General features: G+C 35.8%; 1 protein-coding gene across 5 annotated transcripts in view; it reads left to right on the top strand.

Moving 5' to 3' along the window:
- The window catches only part of LOC150103285 (uncharacterized), a 454,389-nt gene that overhangs the window by 221,276 nt on the left and 211,262 nt on the right, over positions 1-21,851 (top strand). For all 5 annotated transcript variants that reach the window (XR_016548822.1, XM_090397913.1, XM_090397914.1 and 2 more), the window contains exon 13: positions 14,604-18,353. Coding sequence is in view for 4 of the 5 variants with exons in the window: in XM_090397913.1 (XP_090254039.1) it covers positions 14,604-18,353 (3,750 nt within the window). In the remaining variant the exon portion in view is untranslated. The remainder of the gene's footprint in view (positions 1-14,603; positions 18,354-21,851) is intronic.

Raw genomic sequence — 21,851 nt, 5'->3', positions numbered from 1 at the left:
TTTTGAGTAAAAATTAATTTATATCAAAATCATTAATTTTTAATTAAATATCAGTTCAAATATGTTGATAGTAATTTAGGTTTGCCTAATAATATATTATAATTATCTTATTGAGTCATTAACCTAGTGTAAAATTCATTAGGGGACACCAGGCCATACAAATAGTTGAAAGGGAGTGCCAGGTAAAAAAAAAGATTAAGAACCACTCATTTAGAGGAAGCAGTATTAAACTGTACACCTCGGGTAAGGAGGGTTAATCAGGTAGAAGTTAGATGAATGAATAATATTATTAAGTACGAGCTGCAGAAGAAGAAAATGCTGTGGAGGATATATAAAGAGGAAAGGTGACCAGCAAACTCACGAAGAGTACAAAGTTCAGGCAAGTAAGGTGACCAGCATAGCTAGGAAGGCAAAATCAGATTATGAGAAGAATCTAGCTGAGCAGGCCAAAGGTAATCCCAAAGAGTTCTTTCATTATATGGCAAGTAAGAGGAAGAATGACTATGGAAGATTAACCATAATGAGTGATGATGGTCATGGGAAGACAGAAGCAGATAAAATACTTGAGTTACTGAGTGACTACTTTGCAAGAATATATCATTGTAGTGAGGTTACTGCTTTAACATTTGTGACAGACACTAATGTGAGAACAGAGGTAGCTGAATTGGAGATTCTTAGGATATTGAAGAATCTCAATGTAAATACAGCTGTGGGATTACATGGAATATCAGCTAGGGTTTTTGCAAGAATGTGCAATGGGGCCTGCAGTGCCTTTGGCTAGGCTCTTTAATTTAAGTCTCAGCTCTAGTAGAGTTCCAAGGGAAAGAGGGCAAAATATAGGTATGCCATGCTTAATGCAGGATTTGATTAACGCATCAAAATGAGTACAACAATCCCTTTATTTATGCAGCAAGAATTTTAATTAACATACCTTTAAATTTACCATGCAAAAACATGCAAGCCTCAAGGAGTGTTTCCTGGCCAAGAGAAAGAAAGTCATGATCATGAAGACATCATCCCTCCCACAGGAAATAACTTAAATTTCAAAGCTCTTTTGCTTTTAGATAATGCACCTGGTCATCCAAATTCTATTAATGATCTGTGTGAAAATGTGAAAGTTTTATTTTTTCCACCAAATACATCATTGCTACAACCTGTGGATGTCATTACAATTTTCAAAGCCTATTTTCTTAAAAAGACAGTAGAAACAACAAAGGGAGAAAATGCTATGCTCCAAGAATTTTGGAGAAATTTTAACATTAAACATGCAATTGAAAACATTCATGACTCATGGGAGCAAGTGTCTTCTAACTGCATAAGAGCTGTTTGGAAAAACCTTTTGCCAGAATGTGCTAATGACTTAGGTGGTTTTCAAAATCCTGAACAATGTGGTTGAAGAAATCATTGCCATTGGTGAAGACCTTGGCTTCGATGGTGTCATGCAGAAGATGTTAAAGAATTATTGCATTCAAATTCAAAAGATTTGAGTGACAATGATCTTGAAATTGAAAAACAGCATGCATACAAAGAGAACGAACAAATGGAATGTGAAGATGAGGTTCAAAAGGAGATAACAATCAAAGACTGGATGGAATATTTCGCAGTTTAGAATCACTTAAGCAGCAAGTAATGGATATGAATTCAGATGTTAATCGAAGAATGCTTGTTTTTGCCAAGGTCTAGAGAGTCATTTTGCTTGTTAGGTCTAACACAAACCTTAGGTCTCCGTTTGACTTTTCAACCAGAATGACGGGGCTGTTCCAACAGGAATTTGATCTCTCAATGATTCCCACCTTTTCATATGCCATTAATAATTTCTCCAATTTGTCCAGGTGTTTCAAAGGTGTCTGGTACTGCTTAACATATATCGGTGTCTCTAAAGTGACTTGCACCGTATGTTCAACCACGTTTGTGCATGATAAGAAGGTGATTCCCTCAGTGAATACCTGGGGATATCTCTTATACACTAGTTGAAAAAATTCTTGGAGTTCCTCCTTAACGGGATCGGAGTCATTCAACTTCAGAGCATTGTACACAAGTCTCTCTCTCCACCCATCTTGATCTCCCCCCCCCACCACCATTATCCTCCCCAACCGACCTATTTACACTTATTTTGCTTACATTGTCGGGAGCGAGTTTAGGTTTGAAAGTTCTCCCACAGAGTGACAGTGATTGGTTAACAAACTTGCACACAAATTGGTTTCTTCTCAAGAAGTCCAATCCCAGCACAGTTTGGTGGTCCGGGCCCGAGATATCAGGGAGAACTATCAATCCGTGCATAACGCTTATGGGGAAACAAGGCATCGAAATGTTTACATTAATTTTTGTGGTGGAACAAAGTTCAACTCTGGCAATTCCCATGATTTTGTGAGGTTGTTGAAGTTCAACCAAGCTATCATTACTCAGGGTGCCTAGTTTTTTGAATAGCGAATGAGGGATGACCGAAATATGTGCTCCAGTGTCTAAGAGGAAATTGCAAGGGATATTCTCTATGAAACCTTCAACCAAGGTGAGGTTCTTTTCACCTTGCATCTCTGTGGGGCTCACGCACTGCATCTTGCAGAGCTTTCCCTCAGTGTTGATTTTTGGAACCAACTGATGCTTTGATTCGATTTTGGGGTTCCCCTCTTCTAAGACTTCTAATATTAAATTTCTTAGATCAGTGATCTGTGCCATGTCCTTCAATATTCTCTCTCTTTCTTTGACTACCTCATAGCATTTATCGAGGCTTTCTACTTCTTTCTGGAGTGACTTTCTTGCAGTTCAGGGTAGAGGCCTGTTCGAAATTGTTGGAGCACTACCCACTCAAGGTGGTCTCAATCCTCTGGTGAGGTTCTCATTTCTCGGGTGAGAGTCAATATTCTATTGAGAAAAGTATTGACTCATCCCCTTTTCCTTGGAAGCACTTGTAGTACTTGAACAATTCCTCCCTTCTTGGAGAATTCAGAGATCAGAATTTCCTTGAATTGTTCATATCTCAGGGTTCTTCTTAGGATGGGTTGCGAGCAAAGAATTGTCTTCGCTTTCCCTATTAGCCTTCCACGTATGAGCATGAGGCGTTGTATATCACTCCATTGGCCCATTCCTCTGAGCTCCTTGATGTGTTTAAAGAATGTGTGCACACAATCATCTCCCTCTCCAGAGAATTGTGGGAACACATGTAGGGGATCAATTGTTGCAAAAAACTTGAGTCATCTAAATCTGAGCTTGATGGTTGAGACATACCTGCATTCATCTTACAAACTTAAAATTTCCTTTTTCCACACTCTTTGATATTCCAACAAATGCCTGATTGCCTTATATGAATCCAAAACCAAATTATAGTGATTATTCCCTATTAACCTTAATTTTAAGGGCCCCTAATCACATCTTGTCGTCTGCGCCATTGTTATATCGATGTTTCTATATTCTATACATGATTTACTTTATGATTTATGCTTAATTTGTTGTTTACTTAAATCTATCCTTTCTTACCTAAAACTTTATACAATCAACATCCTACCTGCTGCTCTATTGTTATATATTTAGCTTTCGTTATTTATTCTTTCTTCTCTTACTTTAATCTCATTCTTATATCTAGGATTGTTTCCTCTTCAGATACTGGTGAATTTATATTTTGTTGCGCCAGCCAGTATCCTATAGTAGAAAAGATCCTTACTCAGGGAGACAATACTAGATTCTTAGCTTTCTTACACAATATCTTATTTAAACTTCCATATAGATTCAGATTATTGCAGTCGTGACCTAAATCTATTATTATATTCACTCTCTAAATCCTTCCCGCCAAAATAGGTTCTATTTTTATAAGTGGTAAGTTGGAATCGTAATCAGGTATGACTCAGGTTCAGGTAAATATGACATGTTTATTGGAATATCTAAAACGCAATACAAAATTCATATACTCAATTATGCTCAATACTAAATAAAATTCGAACTAAGAGATTAACACATTCTAAACTAATTAAATCTTATAAGGAATGCTAAACACAGTAACTGCACATTGGGATATATGGCAAATGATATGAAGTTATGCTAAATATCTTTCAGTAGTATTACTCGCAAGAGAAAACTAACAAACATTCAAATGTTACTGGGATACTAAATTCTACTATTCTTATCGCATCAAGTTATTCCTATCACATACAAAATTACAAAAGATCTCTTCCAAACAGTTCTTACTCTTGAAGGAGGTTAACATTCTAAATAGAGACTGTCCACAGAGTTCTTTAGAATACAGTTCTTAATTTCACATTCGTAAACAATCTTCTCTCTTCTAATGAACTTTCACACAAAATTAGAGTAATTGCACCTTACCCAGCTTTTTCCGCGTCATTCTGCACCACATGTATGTCTGGATACTTCTCATCTGTTGACTGACCATACGGCAATGTAGGGGTTACGCAATCTTCATTCCTTCTGCCGAAAAACTGACTCAAATCTTTGCATTTCCGGAACAACTCGATGGGACTTTTCAGAGACAGCTTGATTCTGCTAGCACTGGCACTTTTACCTTCAGCTTAGCATAGAATCCTACTTCATTTTTAAGAATGCTCGCTGTCCAACATCTTATCACAGACTTCACCCCCCCCCCCCTTACACGGAGCTGCCCGCTAACTTCCGAACCACCAAAACAGGAAACAATACGACGAGAGAGTCCCGATACAGGCTCAACCCCTTATATTCTTCTATAGAGCGCCCTCTTTTCTCAGTCCCCTTTTTGCACACGGCCCTTATCTTTTCACCCCTTTGGGGTTCATGCTTCTCTTTTACGACGCTGTTATACTTGGATTCACAGAAAACATGGCAACGTAATTTTCCGAGTAAACTATAGCCGCTAGCATTATGCTGTACACGTGTAGCTTTATGCCTTCCAGGAATTATTACTTAGCAACTTTTTAGATGACTCACAGTAAATATTACATAGCTTAAGTGAGGCTTAAATTTAAATCAGATTATCTCTCTTTTTTTAGACATACTTTAAAATGAAATCTTAATATAATCACATCAGCCTAAATATAATGCACATGAAATAAAGAATACAAATTTCACATAAAGTGAAGAAGTTTCACTTTTAATTACAGATGATGTGCAGGTCAGCAAGTTTTATATGTTAGATTCCAAATGAATAATTTCTTTCCAAGATTCCTTCATTTAGGATCTAACACCTGGAAGTTGAATAAAGATGTGGTTAGTAGGGATGTGATGACTAGAAATTTTGCTTGGAGAATTCTGAACGAGTGGAATGGGTTTCCAGAGTCAGTTGTGAGCACGTTATTTGTTAATGGGTTCAAGGAGAGGTTATGATAGATTTTATGGATAGATTGGGTCTCCTGTAATGAGTCTTCAGACTCCATGGAAGAACCTGTATAATAATAATAATATAGATAGATCTTCTTCTCGTAGGAAGGCTTATATGTTGGTTATACATGATTTTTAATTAACTTCAGGAATTCACAACTAGAATATAAATTAAACTTTAATATATATTTCCAATATTTCGGCAATGTCATGTTGCCATCTTCAAAGCAACTTAAAATAAACATGTGCACACAGGCACTACACACAGTAAGAAGCGAGGAAGCTATTGTTTCTCCTAAAAGTTCTGATGGGTCCCCCCTAGCAGACTATGTAGGTATTCTCGGGCATTGGGCTGAAGGTCTCCTGATGTACGTCTCCCAAATTTGGGGCAGTCTCATGCAACCAAATTTGTTGAGGTTTGGCATGTTTCTTAGGACTAAGGCTATTTCCATGAAAAGTCTTTCAAATTTGAACTTGCTACGGTGTAGCATGTTCAAATTTGAAATTATTTTGGCTTTCTTCCACCGTATTCTGTGGCATGTACCCAGAGCATGGTCTGCAAGACCAGAGTAGCTATACTGGTGAAAACGGATGTAGTCCTTGTGTTCTGATATTCGCTGTCATGCCTGTTTGGCCAAAATAGGACAGCTTACAGCTGCAAGGGACCTAGTATACATCAGGTAGGTCTAGGACAGTGGTGTTCAACCTTTTTTACTACGCGAGCTACCTTTCTACAAAAAGTTATTCGACGATCTGCTCTCTTATATAGAACTCGTTCCCCCAACCTGATATCTGATTACTCACAAATAAACAACTAAAAAAATACACAGCTAAAAACTTTATTTGTGTATTTAAAAATTTATTTATCACTTTTAATTATTTTAATAGAACAAATATTTTAATACAACAAAAAAAAAAAATATATATATTGTAATAAAATATTTATTTCTCTATTTTGGAAAACCAAAGTTAGAAAAAACAACAGATTGGTTATAAACTCACAAGTTACAGGAAATGCTGGTTGATTCAAAAAAAAAAAAAAAAAAAAAAAAAAAAAAAACATTAATGTGAAATTTGGCATTGTTTGGACCTCGCAATATTTTCATAGTCAAGTTGATATGAAGAAGTGGCCAATCGCAGACAATCATCCAAATGATCATTTGTAATTATTTGGTTTCTTAATTGATTTTTTATGACAGTTATATTTGAAAAAGTGGATTCTGACGAGTATGTCGATCCGAAACATGACAGAATTTTTCATGCAATATCAGTTAATATTGGGAATTTTTCATGTGCATACTTCCAAATGACTTTATTGTTTATTGATTTTACATGTAAACTATTCTGAATGTTTATTATCTCAAGTTCTACTTCAAGTTGGTTTATATCAAACAGCCCACTAATTTTATTTGAAATTTCTGTTATGTTCAAGTTTTCTTGAAATGGATTATTGATAAAAGATACAATCATTTCAGTTTTATTAAAATGTTTAAATCTTGAATTTATTTCTTCCTCAACTAATTCTATTTCATGAATAAATTCTTTTAAATTATAGCGAAGCATTTCTTAATTTTGTTCAAAAAAGTTTAATAAATATGGGAGATGTCTTAATTTGTGGTCATTTATATTTTTCTTTAATAAAAGTAAGTATTGTTGGACCGTTTTTATTGAACTTAACATGCCAATTAAATTTTTATCTCTACCTTGTAACTCTAAATCTAAATTGCTTAATTTCATACAGAAATCTACTAAAAATAATAAGTGTAACAACCATCTTTTATCACTCAATTGTGGATAAATATCTCATTTTTCATCAAGAAAATTTTTTATATCATGACTTCTGCTGAGCCAGCAAACATTATTGTACAACAGAAGTTCCCTATCATCATATGCCTGTAATTTAAATAACCACCGTTGCAGGGCTTTTCCTCGAACAGAATTTACAATTTTAAATGTAATATCCAAAACATCTTTTGTGTTTAATCTTTTACTACACAGTACTTGTTGGTGAATAATTCAGTGGTACGTTAAAAAATCTGGGGGCTAGTGGATAAATTTTTATCAATAGCAATGGCAGATATCATTTCCAAAGTGAAAAAATAAAAATGTTTGTATAAAGTGGATGACTAATGAAATCAACCAGGAACTGAAGATGAAAAAGAGGTTGTGGAAAAAAATATGGAGACAGGTGGAGAGCAGTTGCACGAAGAAAGAATATAAGACTCATGCCAAGAAAATGACTGGTATAGTAACAAAGACAAAAATGGAATATGATGAGAGAGAGATTGATTAACTCACAGTCCAAGGAAAATTATTATTATTATTATTTAGGCCTGCAAGGAGTCAAAAGATTCATCATGGGAGGTCCTTCCTAGGAAACACAAGTCTATCAACTCATTGTGGGAGGTCCCTCCTAGGAAACACAAAGTCTATCATACCACTCCTTAAATGCATTGACTATTCTCGCTCTCAAAACTCCATCAGGCAATGCATTCCACAGTTCAACTACCCTCCATACAAAGAAACTATTCCTCAACCCTCTTGCTCACAGTTTCCTTTCATAACTTCTAGGGATGCCCCCCCACCTTGTCATGACTCCTTCCCTCTGTTCAACCAAACAAAAGAACTCCCCAGTGTCAACCCTGTAACCACCTCTTAACAGTTTAAAAGTCTCAATCATATCACCTCTCCTTCTTCTATCCACCAAACTATGCAGTCCACATTCCCTCAGCTGATCCTCATAACTAACATTGTACACTCCTGAAACTGTCTTTGTTATCTGCCTTTGTACCCTTTCCACAGTTAATTTATCCCCTTCAAATCCTGGGGACCAAATCTGAGAACAATAGTCTAAGTGTGGTCTGATCAGGATCTTATACAATGGAATGATAACTCTTTTATCTCCGCAGGTCAGAGTCCTCATTATTGCTATATATATATATATATAAGCGCATTTGCAATCTTCTGTGTTACCTTCACCACTTTTGTGATGTTCCTTGAATTTCAGGTTTCTATCAATCATCAACCCCAGATCTCTTGTCTCCCCTACTTCCTCCAGTATAGCTCTTCCAATAGAGTATGCAGCGTTCCATCGATGTGTCCCAAACCTCAAGACCTTACATTTTGCTACATTAAACCAACACCTCCCCATTCATTTGTCCATCTATCTAGCTTATTCAAATCCTCTTGCAGGACTACCACCATCTGCACTATTACTAATAATCCTTCCCAGCTTCACATCGTCGGCAAACAACTGAATATCCCCCCTGCAATCCACTGACAATGTCCTTGATATAAAGGTTAAATAATATAGGTCCCAGTACTGAGCCCAGAGGGACTCCACTTGTAAACCTCTGCCTCCTTCCAAAGGAATTCTTTCATTATGTGGTCAGTGCAGAATGATGGGAAGGATTGAAGGCTTAGAATTGCATGAGGAGAATGTGTTTCAAATAGTTCTCTAGAAATCAGTAAGCTGAGATTAGATGGGATTTCACTGTAGATTTTGAAAGAATGTACTAAGGGACTGACAATTCCATTAGCCTAGCTGTTCAAGGAAAGTTAGCTACTGGAAAAGTGCTCATTGAGTGGAAGGAAGATAAGAGGGTGGACAAATGAATAAGGGGAGGGGGTATCAATTTAATGCAGCTAAATGTGAGGTCATGAAATTTAGGATCTACAGAAGGGAGACTGAATGCTCTGTTTGTGGATCCCTATTAAAGGATGTGGATAAGACAAAAGATCTTGGAATGATTGTTGATAAAAATATTATAAAAAAGTTATAAAGGGTGAGGGCAACCCAAAGGATTGCTGCAATGCTAAGATGGACTTATTATTATTATTATTATGTGACACCTCCAAGGAGTCAAAACTTATCGAGGAAGGGCACCTACTCTCCATCTCCACTACTAATCCACCAACTACAGGGATTTGCCACTACCATCATCATCCACACCAATTCCATCTAGTGTCCACCACCAGTATTTTGTTTGTGCCCACCACCACCACTCTCCTATCTCTTCTTCCATTGTATAAAATGGAAGTAGAATTTTATACAATGGTGATTCCATTGTATAAAAACCCTGATCAGGCCACATCTGGACTATTTGCCTGGATCTGATCACCAGGATTTAAAGAGGATACAGAGGCAAATAACCAAAATGATATTACGACTCTACAATTTTAGTTATGAGGATAGACTGAGGACATGCAAATCACAAAGTTTGGTTGATTAAAGATAAAGGGATGACATGATTGAGACATTTGAACTTTTGAGAGGTATTTATATGCAGGAGGTGGGGAGAGGTCATATAATAGAATAAGGACAAGATGGTATCCTTGGTAGTTGCAAAAGGAGGTGATGATTAGGATTGTGGTTTTTTTTTGCATGGAGGGTCATTGAACCATGGAATTCCTTTCCTAATAGATTGGTGTATATGCAGATGGTAAATAGGTGAATTGTTATTCCAAACCTTCATGGCTGGATCTCTGGAGGTTTCAGAATAATAATAATCGTTAGTTTGTAAATGACACAAAGTTCGACACAACTGCTTATCTGCATTCACTCTTACAGTATCATTAACATTGAAATTAATGGTAATGATATTGGGAGAGGTCAAAGTTTAAGTTAAACAACAGTAGCCCCTAAAACAGCCCTACCCAGTTACATTACAAGTGACTTTCCTCTTCCTGGACACTGCTTCCTAATACATAACTTATTGATACCTGTCAGGGAGCTAATCTCACTATTTTTTTTTTTCTAACCATACCAATTCCACTTGAATTACAGCATGTTGTATAGTAATCTAATAAAAGAATTGGTTTGAAGAATCTATATATTGCATTGTTTATGCATCTCCCTTATTCAGTGCATTGGTTATTATTGTAATAAGTAAGTAGATTGCTAAAACTGACTTGGCTTTAACAGATCCATGCTCACCATCACAGAGAATGCTTATCAGATATTTCTGGATCCTAGTTCTCACCAACTTCTTCAACAGTTAGCATCATAGTAATAAAAAAATTCCAGTCTTTTAAGACTTGAGCAATTTTTTTTCTGTAATATTTGGTAATATTTAACTTCTTTCTTCCATTTATATACAATTTGTTTCCCCCCATCCCCCCAAAAATTATTTTGCTTTTTACAAGCATGTTTTTGAATAATAATAATGAGAAAGGGTAGAAAACCAAGCCAATACTTTGAAGTGTTATGTCTTAAAGTTTATTATTGTTATTATCATCACTACTATGACTACTACACAGGCATCTTCAGGGAATCAAAAGACTCATCACAGGAGGCTTACACTAACCATTATTATTCTCATATCATTATTATAATATGTGATATTCACATATCACATATTATTCACCTTTCATATTCATTATATGTTATACCCCTCTTAAACTCCCTCCTACTCATTAAAATATACATAAACAGTTTTTCTTCCCAAAAGATTGAAAGACTATTGACCTTAACAGCATGCATTAATAAAAGGATTTAGGAAGCAAAAATTTAAAAAAAAAGTTTCCTTTTATTTCATTAAAAGAATTGAGGTTGTAATTTCTCACAAATGTTGATTTTGTGGAAGTTCAAGACTTTAAAAAAAAAAAATAATAAGTTTTTGATATATATATTATTATTCGTGATACCTCCAAGGAGTCCGAAGACTCATCGCAGGAGGACACCTAGTGTACAACTCTCAGTCTTCACCACTACCAAACCTCTACTACCAATCAGCACCATCCACCGCCCACCACAACAAGTATCTTTTGTCTGTAAATTGTGTGTGTTCTGAAGGGCCGATTTGTCTGTATGCAGGATGAAAAATCTGAGTTTCGGGGAGAAAAAACCCTGCTACCTCCGTATGAGATCGGCTAACTCACCTTCAATTGAAAAAGTCCATATAAAGATTCCTCCCGTCACGACGGGAATCGAACTCAGGCCTTTTCCAATCGAAGAGTGCAAAGTACCATCGTTCTTCCAATTGTGCTACGGAGGCGCATATATATATATATATATATATATAAATAAATAAATAAATAAAATAAATAAATAAAAGGTACCTGAGGCAAATAAGGCCCACTTTATTTAAAATTTGAATAAGTTAGACAATTATTTAGATTAATTGAAACAACAGTGTTCATATTAAAGTTTGTATTATCACTAATTAAAAAAACACAAATAAGAACAATTCTTGCAATAATTTATATTTTAACCAAGTCTTTAAAAAACACCTTGTGTGGGCCTTATTAAACCATAGTAGTTTAAAAAGCCCTTGAACAAAATTAAATATTTAAAAAATAATATAACAATTATTATTAATTTTAATCATAATTATTAGCTTAAGAACAGTCATAAGGGCATACAAATATGCCACATTCTTCTTTGGTGAGACCAACACACTTTTCATGGTACCATTTAAGACACCATGTGCATTGCCTCATATCAGCAACCTTTTCTTCTCTGCATCCATGGCAATACCACCTCTCTTTTGACACTCTGTTTGTTCCTTTATTTATTTATTTTTTTAGTTCTTCCCATTTTTTAGTGGCAGCCCTCTCTTTCTTACTATCCTTTTCTTTGAAAAGATCTTTGGTCACTCTCTGGCCCTTATAATTTAACTCTTTTCTTCATGGTGTTGCCTTTACAACTGCATAATTTGGCGTTGCCGTTAACTCCTGAAATGATGACTTCAAAGAGTTCTTTGTTTTTAGATTTGCCAATGGAATATCATCATCAGAGTTATCTGAATCACAAGATGGAGGATTAGGACATGTTCTTACAGGTACTGTTTCTGATGCGGCCTCCTCATTGCTAGAATCCGAAGATGTTGAGAAGTGGAGTCGAAATGGACGATGTTGATGTCTTGGCTGATAGACATAAGACTTGGGCTCGGTGTTAGAAAAGTTGGAGTTGTAGATAATTGGACGCTTGCTAACATTCAACCTGGAAGTAGTTGGAATTGGTGAAATATCTTGAGGATCCTCTTCAGCTCTCACACTTTGAGATTGCGGCTCAGAAATTTCAGTTAATACAGATGGTGCAAATGCTTCCTCATTAATGCTGTCAGGGTTAAATGGATACAGGCCCGTTGCTCTGAATCCACTGATGATATTACTGTGGGTCATACACTTTGACCAGACTTTACTGAGAATTATATTAAAACATGCTTTGGTCAGTCTTCTATGAGGGTTTTGGTACATGAACATCATGAGTTCTTGATCTCAATGATGCTCGAATGATCGGTAGACAGCTTTGTCTGGAGGCTGTAGTTTGTGAGTGGTGTTTGAAGGAAGGCAGTACAGCAAAATATTATTATTCTCTGCAGCGTCAACTATGAAATAATCTAAGTGCGATGACGTCCCATCAAAAATCAGGAGTCATTTTCCAGGAGCTTTATTTTTTCCATGATGGTTAATGAAGTCAATGAATAACGTTGTAGTCATGCTCCCCTTTGGTACCATTCTTACTAAACTTCCAGGAAGTAAATTATCATTGAACTCAGGCTTGTGCCTTTTACCTTTGAAGACAATCATAGGGGGAATAGTAGACCCTATTGCATTTACACAACCAACAACAGTGACATTCTCGGCATGTTCTGAAGCGACCATATGTACTCTTCGAGTACTTTTTTGCACTAAGACTGCCTACTGATTATGTATTGTAAGATGACATCCCTTCTCATCCATGTTGTAGAGGCATTCTGGATGATTATTAATGTCCAACTCTCATAAAGCTTCTCGACTACATCAAAGTGCTGCTTTGCTATGGCTTTATTTAGTTTTTGAGCTCGAGCAGGATTCAAAAATTGGGCTTTACGTTTAGAAATTGTTGGGTTTCTCTTTAAAAATAACTTCAACCAATCTTTTCCTGCAAGGCCACTTTCTTTATTGAAGTTATTTCTAATTTCATTTTGTTCACAAAATATAAAAGTTTGCCTGTGTATAGCTTTTGGAGTTAAAGGGACGCCAATTAAAGCAAACTTTACTATTCTTTCTACCAAGTTCTTCTCCTGTTCTTTTATTAGCACAGTATTTCTTCCTAATCTTTTTGTCATCGTCTTTGTCTTTAAATGATTCCTTCCTCAATGTTCTTCTAGGTACTCCATAGCATTCTGATGCTGCACGTTGTGATAGTTGTCCTCTTTGCACAGCTTTCATATCTTCTTCTAGTCTTTCATCAGTTCAAAAACCCCATTTCTTCTTAACTTCTGATATTTTCAGAGGCCTTTAGCAAAAAAATAAGTAACTAAGTTATTATGAGCAATCACCAAAAAATAAAATCGTAAATTATAGCAGTTTAATAAGGCCCATCAATAAATTTACTGGGCCTTATTAACTGCCGCAAACTAGATTAGATCACATCTATTTTCACATAAAATATGAATTCAAATCAATTAAAACATTTCTTATCATAAAACTGAATGTTGAAAGAACAATTTAAATATAAAAACAATGCAAAAATAACAATATTTTTAATTAAAACTTATGAATTATTGCAGCATAATATTATTAAACGGGAGGACACAACCACTTCCCACAAAGGTCTAGGTCAAATTGACACAATACAGTTGCTAGACAGTATGGAGCCACTGATTTGCTATTGCTTATTGCATCCTCTGTGTGTGTGTGTGTGTGTGTGTGTGTGTGTGCGTGTGTGTGTGCGTGCGTGCGTGCGCGCGCGCGCGTGTGTGTGCGCATGTGTAAGAAACCAAACCGGTGCAACTTACCTTAAATGTGATTTTTTTTAAATGGGCTTTATTAGACACTGGGCCTTATTTGCCTCAGGTAACTTATATATGCTGGCCTGGTTGGCCGAGTAGTTAGCGTATCTGCTCTGCAGCCAATAGGCTGCACGTTCGAATCCCGCTTGCCATGGATGTTTGTGATTGCCTTCCACCTTCATACGTTCCTTCACCCAAGTATAGATATACTCTCCCAATATGGACTGGGTCACCATGGGAGTAGTAGACCCAAACCTCTTGCAATGGGAGAGGCTTTCACCCTACAGTGGGTAGAAAAATAGGCTGTTCATCATCATAATCATCACCTTATATATATATATATATAACAGAGTGAGAGAAAGAGAATGAAATTATCAAGATCACACTTCTGAATATTTATATTAACTGACAAAGTACTTTTTCCAGTGTGGGAAACAAGGAACAATGTCATATAAATTATATGAAATGGTGTTTCTGTTTTATAGTTGTGAATTGGTAATTTTTTTCTAGACTAAGGCAAATGTATATGTTTTCAAGAGCTTGAAATGTTAATTAACTAAATCTATATATTTCCCTCTTTTGCAGTTTTTAGAACTGAGTGCTCGAGGCAGCTTTTCTCGTAAGGAAATTGTTGCATCTCTTACTGCTAACCAGGGTAATGTAGAAATGGCTTATGCTGAATTGACAAAAGCTACACTTAAACCTTTTCTCATGCGCATCTGGGGACCTGGAGAAGGGGTAGAAAACCAAGATGGAGCACTTCCTCGATCTCATTTATATAAAATAAATAGCCTAGATAAGACTCCTAATCAGAGTAAAATGGGTTTTCAGAGTCCAGATTACAGTGATGGAAAAGAGGACCTGCAGGGATTTCAAACACCTTTAACAGATGATAGAAGTGATTTTCAGTATGATGATCAGGAAACATGGGATGATGATGATGATGATGATAACATTCCTTGGAATGATGGTGATGAAACCCAGGATACATTTGAAGAATATAAAGAGGAGATACAAAATGATTTTCAGAAACCTGATATTTTATTAAAGACAGTTGAGGAACATAATTCTAAAAGTGATTCTCAAACATATCCTCAGGAAAGTATCTCCACAGAAAAAATTCAAGATACACCTGTTGCAACTTCCCTAACTGACAATCTTTATGGACACAATTATGATAAAACTTTATTTCCTACAGCACCTTCAGATAATCAGAAAGATATATTTGTTCCTCTTCAGTACACATCATCAGAAGACTTAAGCAAAGAAACATCTGAAAATCAAAATCAACGAAGAACATCAACAGGATTCTTGAGTAAACTTGCTGCACTTAGAAAGGAGGGAAAAATTAAAATGGGAAAAAAACTTGACCCTACTGAAGATAATTGCAACTATTTTAATTATGGCATGGGGGAACAAAATGAGAATTCGGATAATAGTGTGAGCTATATGCAAGATAATAAAATGAAAGTAGAAGTACAAACAGAAGGCAAAAATGACACATCTGTAGCAGAATTTCCAAAGAAAGGTAGTCCTGTTGATATAATAAAAAAAACATTTACAGCTGTGAAGGACACTGTTATTAATAAGTTGGGTGTTGGAACATCTGCAGCTACATTTATTGTTAACCCTGAAGAATTGAAAGAAGAACAATCTAAAGTAAATCATTGTCATGCCCAGTTAAAATCAAACAAAACGAGCATGAAAATTTCAACAAATGAAATGCATCCTGAAAGCTCATTGACTAATGCATCGGAGTCGCAAGAAATTGAGGAATGGAAAACATTTGAGACAACTTCACAGACAATAGAAAAAGAAGCAAAAATAGAGGCTAAGCATGTGCCTCATAACCTTCAATTAGAAATGTCATTGTTAGAGGAAAATGCAGAACAGACATCTAGTTTAGTGGAAATAACTGATAATGTCGAAAATCAAAAGCCCATGATATCTGTAGAGGTAAAACCATTTTCCTTAATTAAGGAATCTACCCAAATTAGATCTCCAAATGAACCAAACTTGAAAGCAAAAGTAGCAGTTCCTTCTAAGAGAGAAGAAGAATCTGCTGAACTCAAACATGAAAGTCAGAAGTTTAAAGATCCTGCAGAAGAATTAAAAGCTAATAAAACCTTTGAGGTATCCAAAATAAAAGAAACTGATGTGAATGATTCATTTCAGGAAAGCAAAATTCAAATTTCAGAAAAAAAAAAGGGCAAAATGACAATTGTGAAACATAAGGAAATTCTTATGGATGATAGAAAGCAGAATGATGTGAAAGAAACTATAGCACATAGTTTAGGAAATGAAGGGGAAAGTTTACTCAGTCTAGGGACCCATAATCCAGTTTTGGAAAGAGTTGAAAGTCCAGTCAAAGCAGGAACACAAAGTCCAGTTTTGGAAAGAATTGAAAGTCCGGTTAAAGCAGTAACACAAAGCCCAGTTTTGGAAAGAATTGAAAGTCCAGTCAAAGCAGGAATGCAGAGCCCAGTTTTGGAAAGAATTGAAAGTCCAGTTAAAGCAGTAACACAAAGCCCAGTTTTGGAAAGAATTGAAAGTCCAGTCAAAGCAGGAATGCAGAGCCTAGTTTTGGAGAGAATCGAAAGTCCAGTTAAAGCAGTAACACAAAGTCCAGTTTTGGAAAGAATTGAAAATCCAGTTAAAGCAGGAACACAAAGTCCAGTCTTGGAAAGATTGCATAGTTCAGTCAAAACAGAAACACAAAGCCCAGTTTTGGAAAGAATTGAAAGTCCAGTCAAAGCAGGAACACAAAGCCCAGTTTTGGAAAGAATTGAAAGTCCAGTCAAAGCAGGAACACAGAGCCCAGTTTTGGAAAGAATTGAAAGTCCAGTCTTGGAAAGATTGCATAGTTCAGTCAAAACAGAAACCCAAAATTCAGAGTTAAAAGTTAAAACTAACAGTCAGTTTCAATCTTACAGTTCAAAAAGAACAGAGGTATCTGTTGTTGATAAAACTGACATTCAGGCATCAGCGGTGGATAAAGACAAAACGAAAAAACTATCAGTGAGTGATGAAAAACCATTAGAAATTACAAACTTATCAAAAAAAATTACTTCATCATTAAATAAACAAACTGAACATATTTCCAGTGAAAATGATCCTCCTGCACAACAAACCACCCAAGTTATGAGCAACACGAAAATAAATACACATCATGATAAGAAAATAGAACTAGCAAAAACGATTCCTGATAATAACCAGTTAGATTCAAAAAAATTAAAACAAAATAGACAACTAAAGAAAATTTCCGAAAGTTTATCTGATTCTAGTATTGGAAGTAATAGTGGTAGCAGTAAAGAGCTTCCAGCCACATCAAGTTCCAAATACACAAGAGAAGAAAGCAGTGACAGTCTCAGTAGTAAAAGCAGCACTAGCAGCAGTACAAGAGAACTTTCACTTTATTCAAGTCCAAAACCATATATTAGACAAGAAAGCAGTGACAGCATTGGGAGTAATAAAAGTAGCATTAGTACAGAAGAATTTCCAGTTAATTCCAGTCCAGAGCTGTACATACGACAAGAAAGCAGTGACAGCATTGGGAGTAATAAAAGTAGCATTAGTACAGCAGAATTTCCAGTTAATTCCAGTCCAGAGCTGTACATACGACAAGAAAGTACCGATAGTTTAAGTAGTGATTGCAGTAATACTGGCAGCATGGGAGAACTTGCAGTATTGAAACAAAAGAGCAGTGAAAGAAGTAGTACTCAGGAACTTGCTGAAATCACACACTCAAAATCTGAAAATAGCAAGAGTTCAGATAAGCTGGAAACTTTAAAAGGGACTGTGGTTAGTGAACACAAAACTGATGTGAGAACTGTAGGTGATATTTTAGATAAACAGAGTAAATCTCAGTCATCTCCAAATAAAAAATCCATAGCTGTAAAAGAAACAAATGGTAATGCTGCTTCAGTTCAAAGTGTTACTAGTCCGTCGACTAGAGATTTCACAAAACAAAATAATTCTGCAAAAGTACATCATTCAGGAAGTAATACATGTACTGAGAAAGAAAATAAAAAAAATATTAAGGAAACATTCACTATGCAGAGTTCAGTTAACAAACGGTCTGAAAGTCCTCTTATAAGAAGTCAGAGTCCATTTACAAAATTTAGAACAGCTAGTCCAGCAAGATCACAAAGTCCATTTGGAAGAATGACTTTTAATGCAACAAAAGAAGCCATTGCTTTGGAACGTAATAAGGAGGTTTCCAAAACTGTTAACGTAGAAAAAGATTCATCCCTGTCATCATTGCCTGTACGCTCAAGTCCCAAACCATGGCTTACCAAAAGGAGAAAAAGCATCAAAGAACAGTTAGCTTTTGAGGTAAGCTGTTCTAAATTGTTTCCATATGATATTAAAAAAATATTACATCATTTTTAATATTGAATTGATTCATTATGATTGCTAAAGCTGTTTTATAAAAGATCCAAAATTTGGACATTTAAGCTAAATATAAGGTGTGACAATTAAATTCATGAGTTAAGAAGTGATAAATAATTTAACTAGTATATAATAGGGAGATGACATTTAGGGGGCACGTTGCGAAAGTAGCTAAATCAGCTCATCAACTCACTTGGTTGTTGAAAAATACCTTGACGAGCAGAGACAAGCAAGTTATTGTACCTCTGTACCGAGCCCTGATAAGACCTCATCTCGACTACTGTGCCCAGATTTGGTCACCTCGGTTCCTTCTTGATGGGGAGGAGGTGGAGAGGATCCAGAGGCGAGTGACTAAGATGATAGCAGGTCTATGGAATGAACCATATGAGAACAGGTTGAAGATTTGTGGGTTGCAGAAACTAGTTGATAGGCGGAAAAGGGGAGATATGATTGAGACATTCAAATTGCTAAAAGGATTCTATAGGATTAATTCAGATGATATTTTTGAGATCAGGACTGGTGGTGGGAGAACTAGGGGGACACCCATGGAAGCTGGGCAAGAGCATGGTTAGCAGGGGTGTTAGAGCTGGGTTCTTTACTTTTAGAGTGGTAAATGAGTGGAATAAGCTGCCAGAGTCTGTTGTGGGTGCTATGACAGTGAGCGAGCTCAAGGCAAGGTATGAGAGATACTGTGAGAATGTTGTACAGTTGTGTGAACAGCAAAATAAGGTTTTGTGATCATCAACTTGATTTTTTCTCTTTCCTTCATTTCTCTTGTTACATTTATTTCAATGGTGTAAAGTCATTTAGACCATTCAAATAAACATAGTTTAAAAAATAAAAAAATAGTTCTGCGAGTTGATCGAACCACCAGTGTGTGTGTGATGGTATACATTTTTCAGTTATATGTATCAGTAAAAATTTGCAAACAGCTTCAGACACCTCTGTTGTGACAGAGCATTATTGGAGAACAGATGTTTTCGAATATATAGCAAGATTATTATTAGTGTTATATGGATATCTCCATGGAGTTAGAAAACTCATTTTGGGAGATCCACACTAATCTTTATGCACACAATTACCTATCATATCTCTCTTTAAACTTCTTCACTGTCATGACACTTGCAACTAATTCTAGCAACTCATTCCACTCATTCACAACTCTCCAGGCCAAAAAAAAATCTATCTATGCACTTACTAACAACATTCTTACACAATTCATATTTACGAATTTAGGGACACAAAACACACTTTAATAATCATGTTGAAATGATTATTTTACTTATTATTAAAAATAAAATAAAGCTTGACGTTTCGACCCCTGTATTGAGGTCATCATTAGGGAGATACATGTGTATAGGAAACCAAGCTACATGCTCTTGCACTCGATAAAGGTAAATTAAATCTACACTGTTAATTGATCTTTTTCTTAGCCTGACCTCTAGTAATAAAAATAAATAAATAAAATAAATAAAAAAACTGCAATAACTCTGCTAGTCCTCCTGTACTAAGATTCTTCTGGATTTGTACAGTTCAGATTGTTATACTACGATTTCTTCTCGACTTGTACAGTTCAAGTTGTATTGTTCAAGTCTTCTTGTACTGAGATTTTTCTTTGGCTTGTTCTGGTTACTATAAAGGTTGCAAATGGATCCTCCACATTCTTGGAATGGTTAGACCATCGTTTTTGTTCAAATTTGGATTATGTTTCAGCATTTCACATGCTTCCTTAAATTTCCTCTCAAACCAGGTTTTGGGGCAATGTAGAGACTTGGTGCCTTTCCAATCAATTCTGTGGTATGTTTGGAGTGTGTGGTCAGAAAGGCCGGTTCTTCCAAAATGGAGGTATTTAATGTGTCGTTTGTGTTCATCCTTCCTAATCAGGATGGTTCGCCCTGTTTCTCTTACGTATGGTAGGTTACATGTGCATTGTATTTTGTAAACCCCTGGGTGGGCTAGGTATGGAAGGGGATCTTTGGAAGAACTGAGTAGGTGTCTAGCCCGTCCAGGGGGGGTTTACAAAATACAATGCACATGTAACCTACCATACGTAGGGGGAAACAGGGCGAACCATCCCAATTAGGAAGGATGAACACAAACGACACATTAAATACCTCCATTTTGGAAAAACCGGCCTTTCTGACCACACACTCCAAACATACCACAGAATTGATTGGAAAGGTACCGAGTCCCTACACCCACACCAAAACCTTGTTCAAGAGGAAATTTAAAGCATGTAAAATGCTTAAACATAATCCAAATCTGAACAAAAATGATGGTCTAACCATTCCAAGAATGTGGAAGACCCATTTGCAACCTTTAGCGACCAGAACAAGCCAAAGAAAAATCTCAATACAAGAAGTCGTGAAGTTTTTTTTGTTTTTTTATCACTAGAGGTCAGGATAAAAAAAAGCTCAATTAACAGCATAGATTTAATTTACCTCCTTTATAGTGTGCAAGAGCATGTAGCTTGGTTTCCTATACACATGTATCTTTCTGATGATGACCTCAATACAGGGGTCGAAATGTCAAGTGTTATTTTATTTTTAATAATAAGTAAAATAATCATTTCAACACGTGTGTCCCTAAATTTGTAAATATGAATGCTGATCACCGTGTAACCTTAAAAGAAAGATTCTTACACAATTCCAGGGGTGACTCCTAATTTTCTCACTTTTTTGTCATCTATTTAAAAATCACCTTTTTATTTCAATCTTACAGAACCTCTTTAATAACTTATAAGTTTCTATCACATCACCTCTTTTCTGCCTAGCAACTAAACTTTGCAGCACACATGCACCTTCAACCTAGACTAATAGAAAGCATTCCACAGACCTGTCACCAGCTTGGACACTTGTCTTTGAATCCTATGCATGACTTTATCTACAAAAACCTAGGTAACCAAATCAATGCACAGTAGTCAAGATATAGCCAAATCATAGCCTTATAAAGAGGGATAATAGCCTCCCTATCTTAACTCAGTAGTGTGTATTTTTTTTTCAACATCCAAGTAATCCTTCGAAAAACTTTCACAATATGTCTTCTGAACTTGAGCTGTCTGTCCACCATTACTTCCAAGTCCTTAGTCTCATCAATTTCCTGCAATCCAGTGCTATCAATGTGATACACAGTATATAATATAACCTTTTCAACCCAAATTGCTTAACCTTACATTTTGCAACATTAAATTGATAACCATTATCCTTTGCCCACAATGTCAATGGATTTAAATCATCTTGCAAATATATCTACATCATCTTTATCAACTATTACCCTATCCAGTTTTGCATCATCAGAAAATAAGATGTTTTCATTTGATATTGAAAAGAAACAGTGATTTGAGAACCTCAATAAAATAATTGTATTTTGATAAGTGATGCCAATAGTATATCCTTCAGTCTTAAAATTATCTTTCAGAGCTGCAAGAAATTAGACATATTA

Source organism: Typopeltis vanoorti, chromosome 9, assembly GCF_054136105.1.
Source record: "Typopeltis vanoorti isolate ZY-2024b chromosome 9, IOZ_Tvanoo_1.0, whole genome shotgun sequence".
NCBI lineage: Eukaryota > Metazoa > Arthropoda > Arachnida > Uropygi > Thelyphonidae > Typopeltis > Typopeltis vanoorti.
This window is presented reverse-complemented; position numbering and strand designations above follow the sequence as displayed.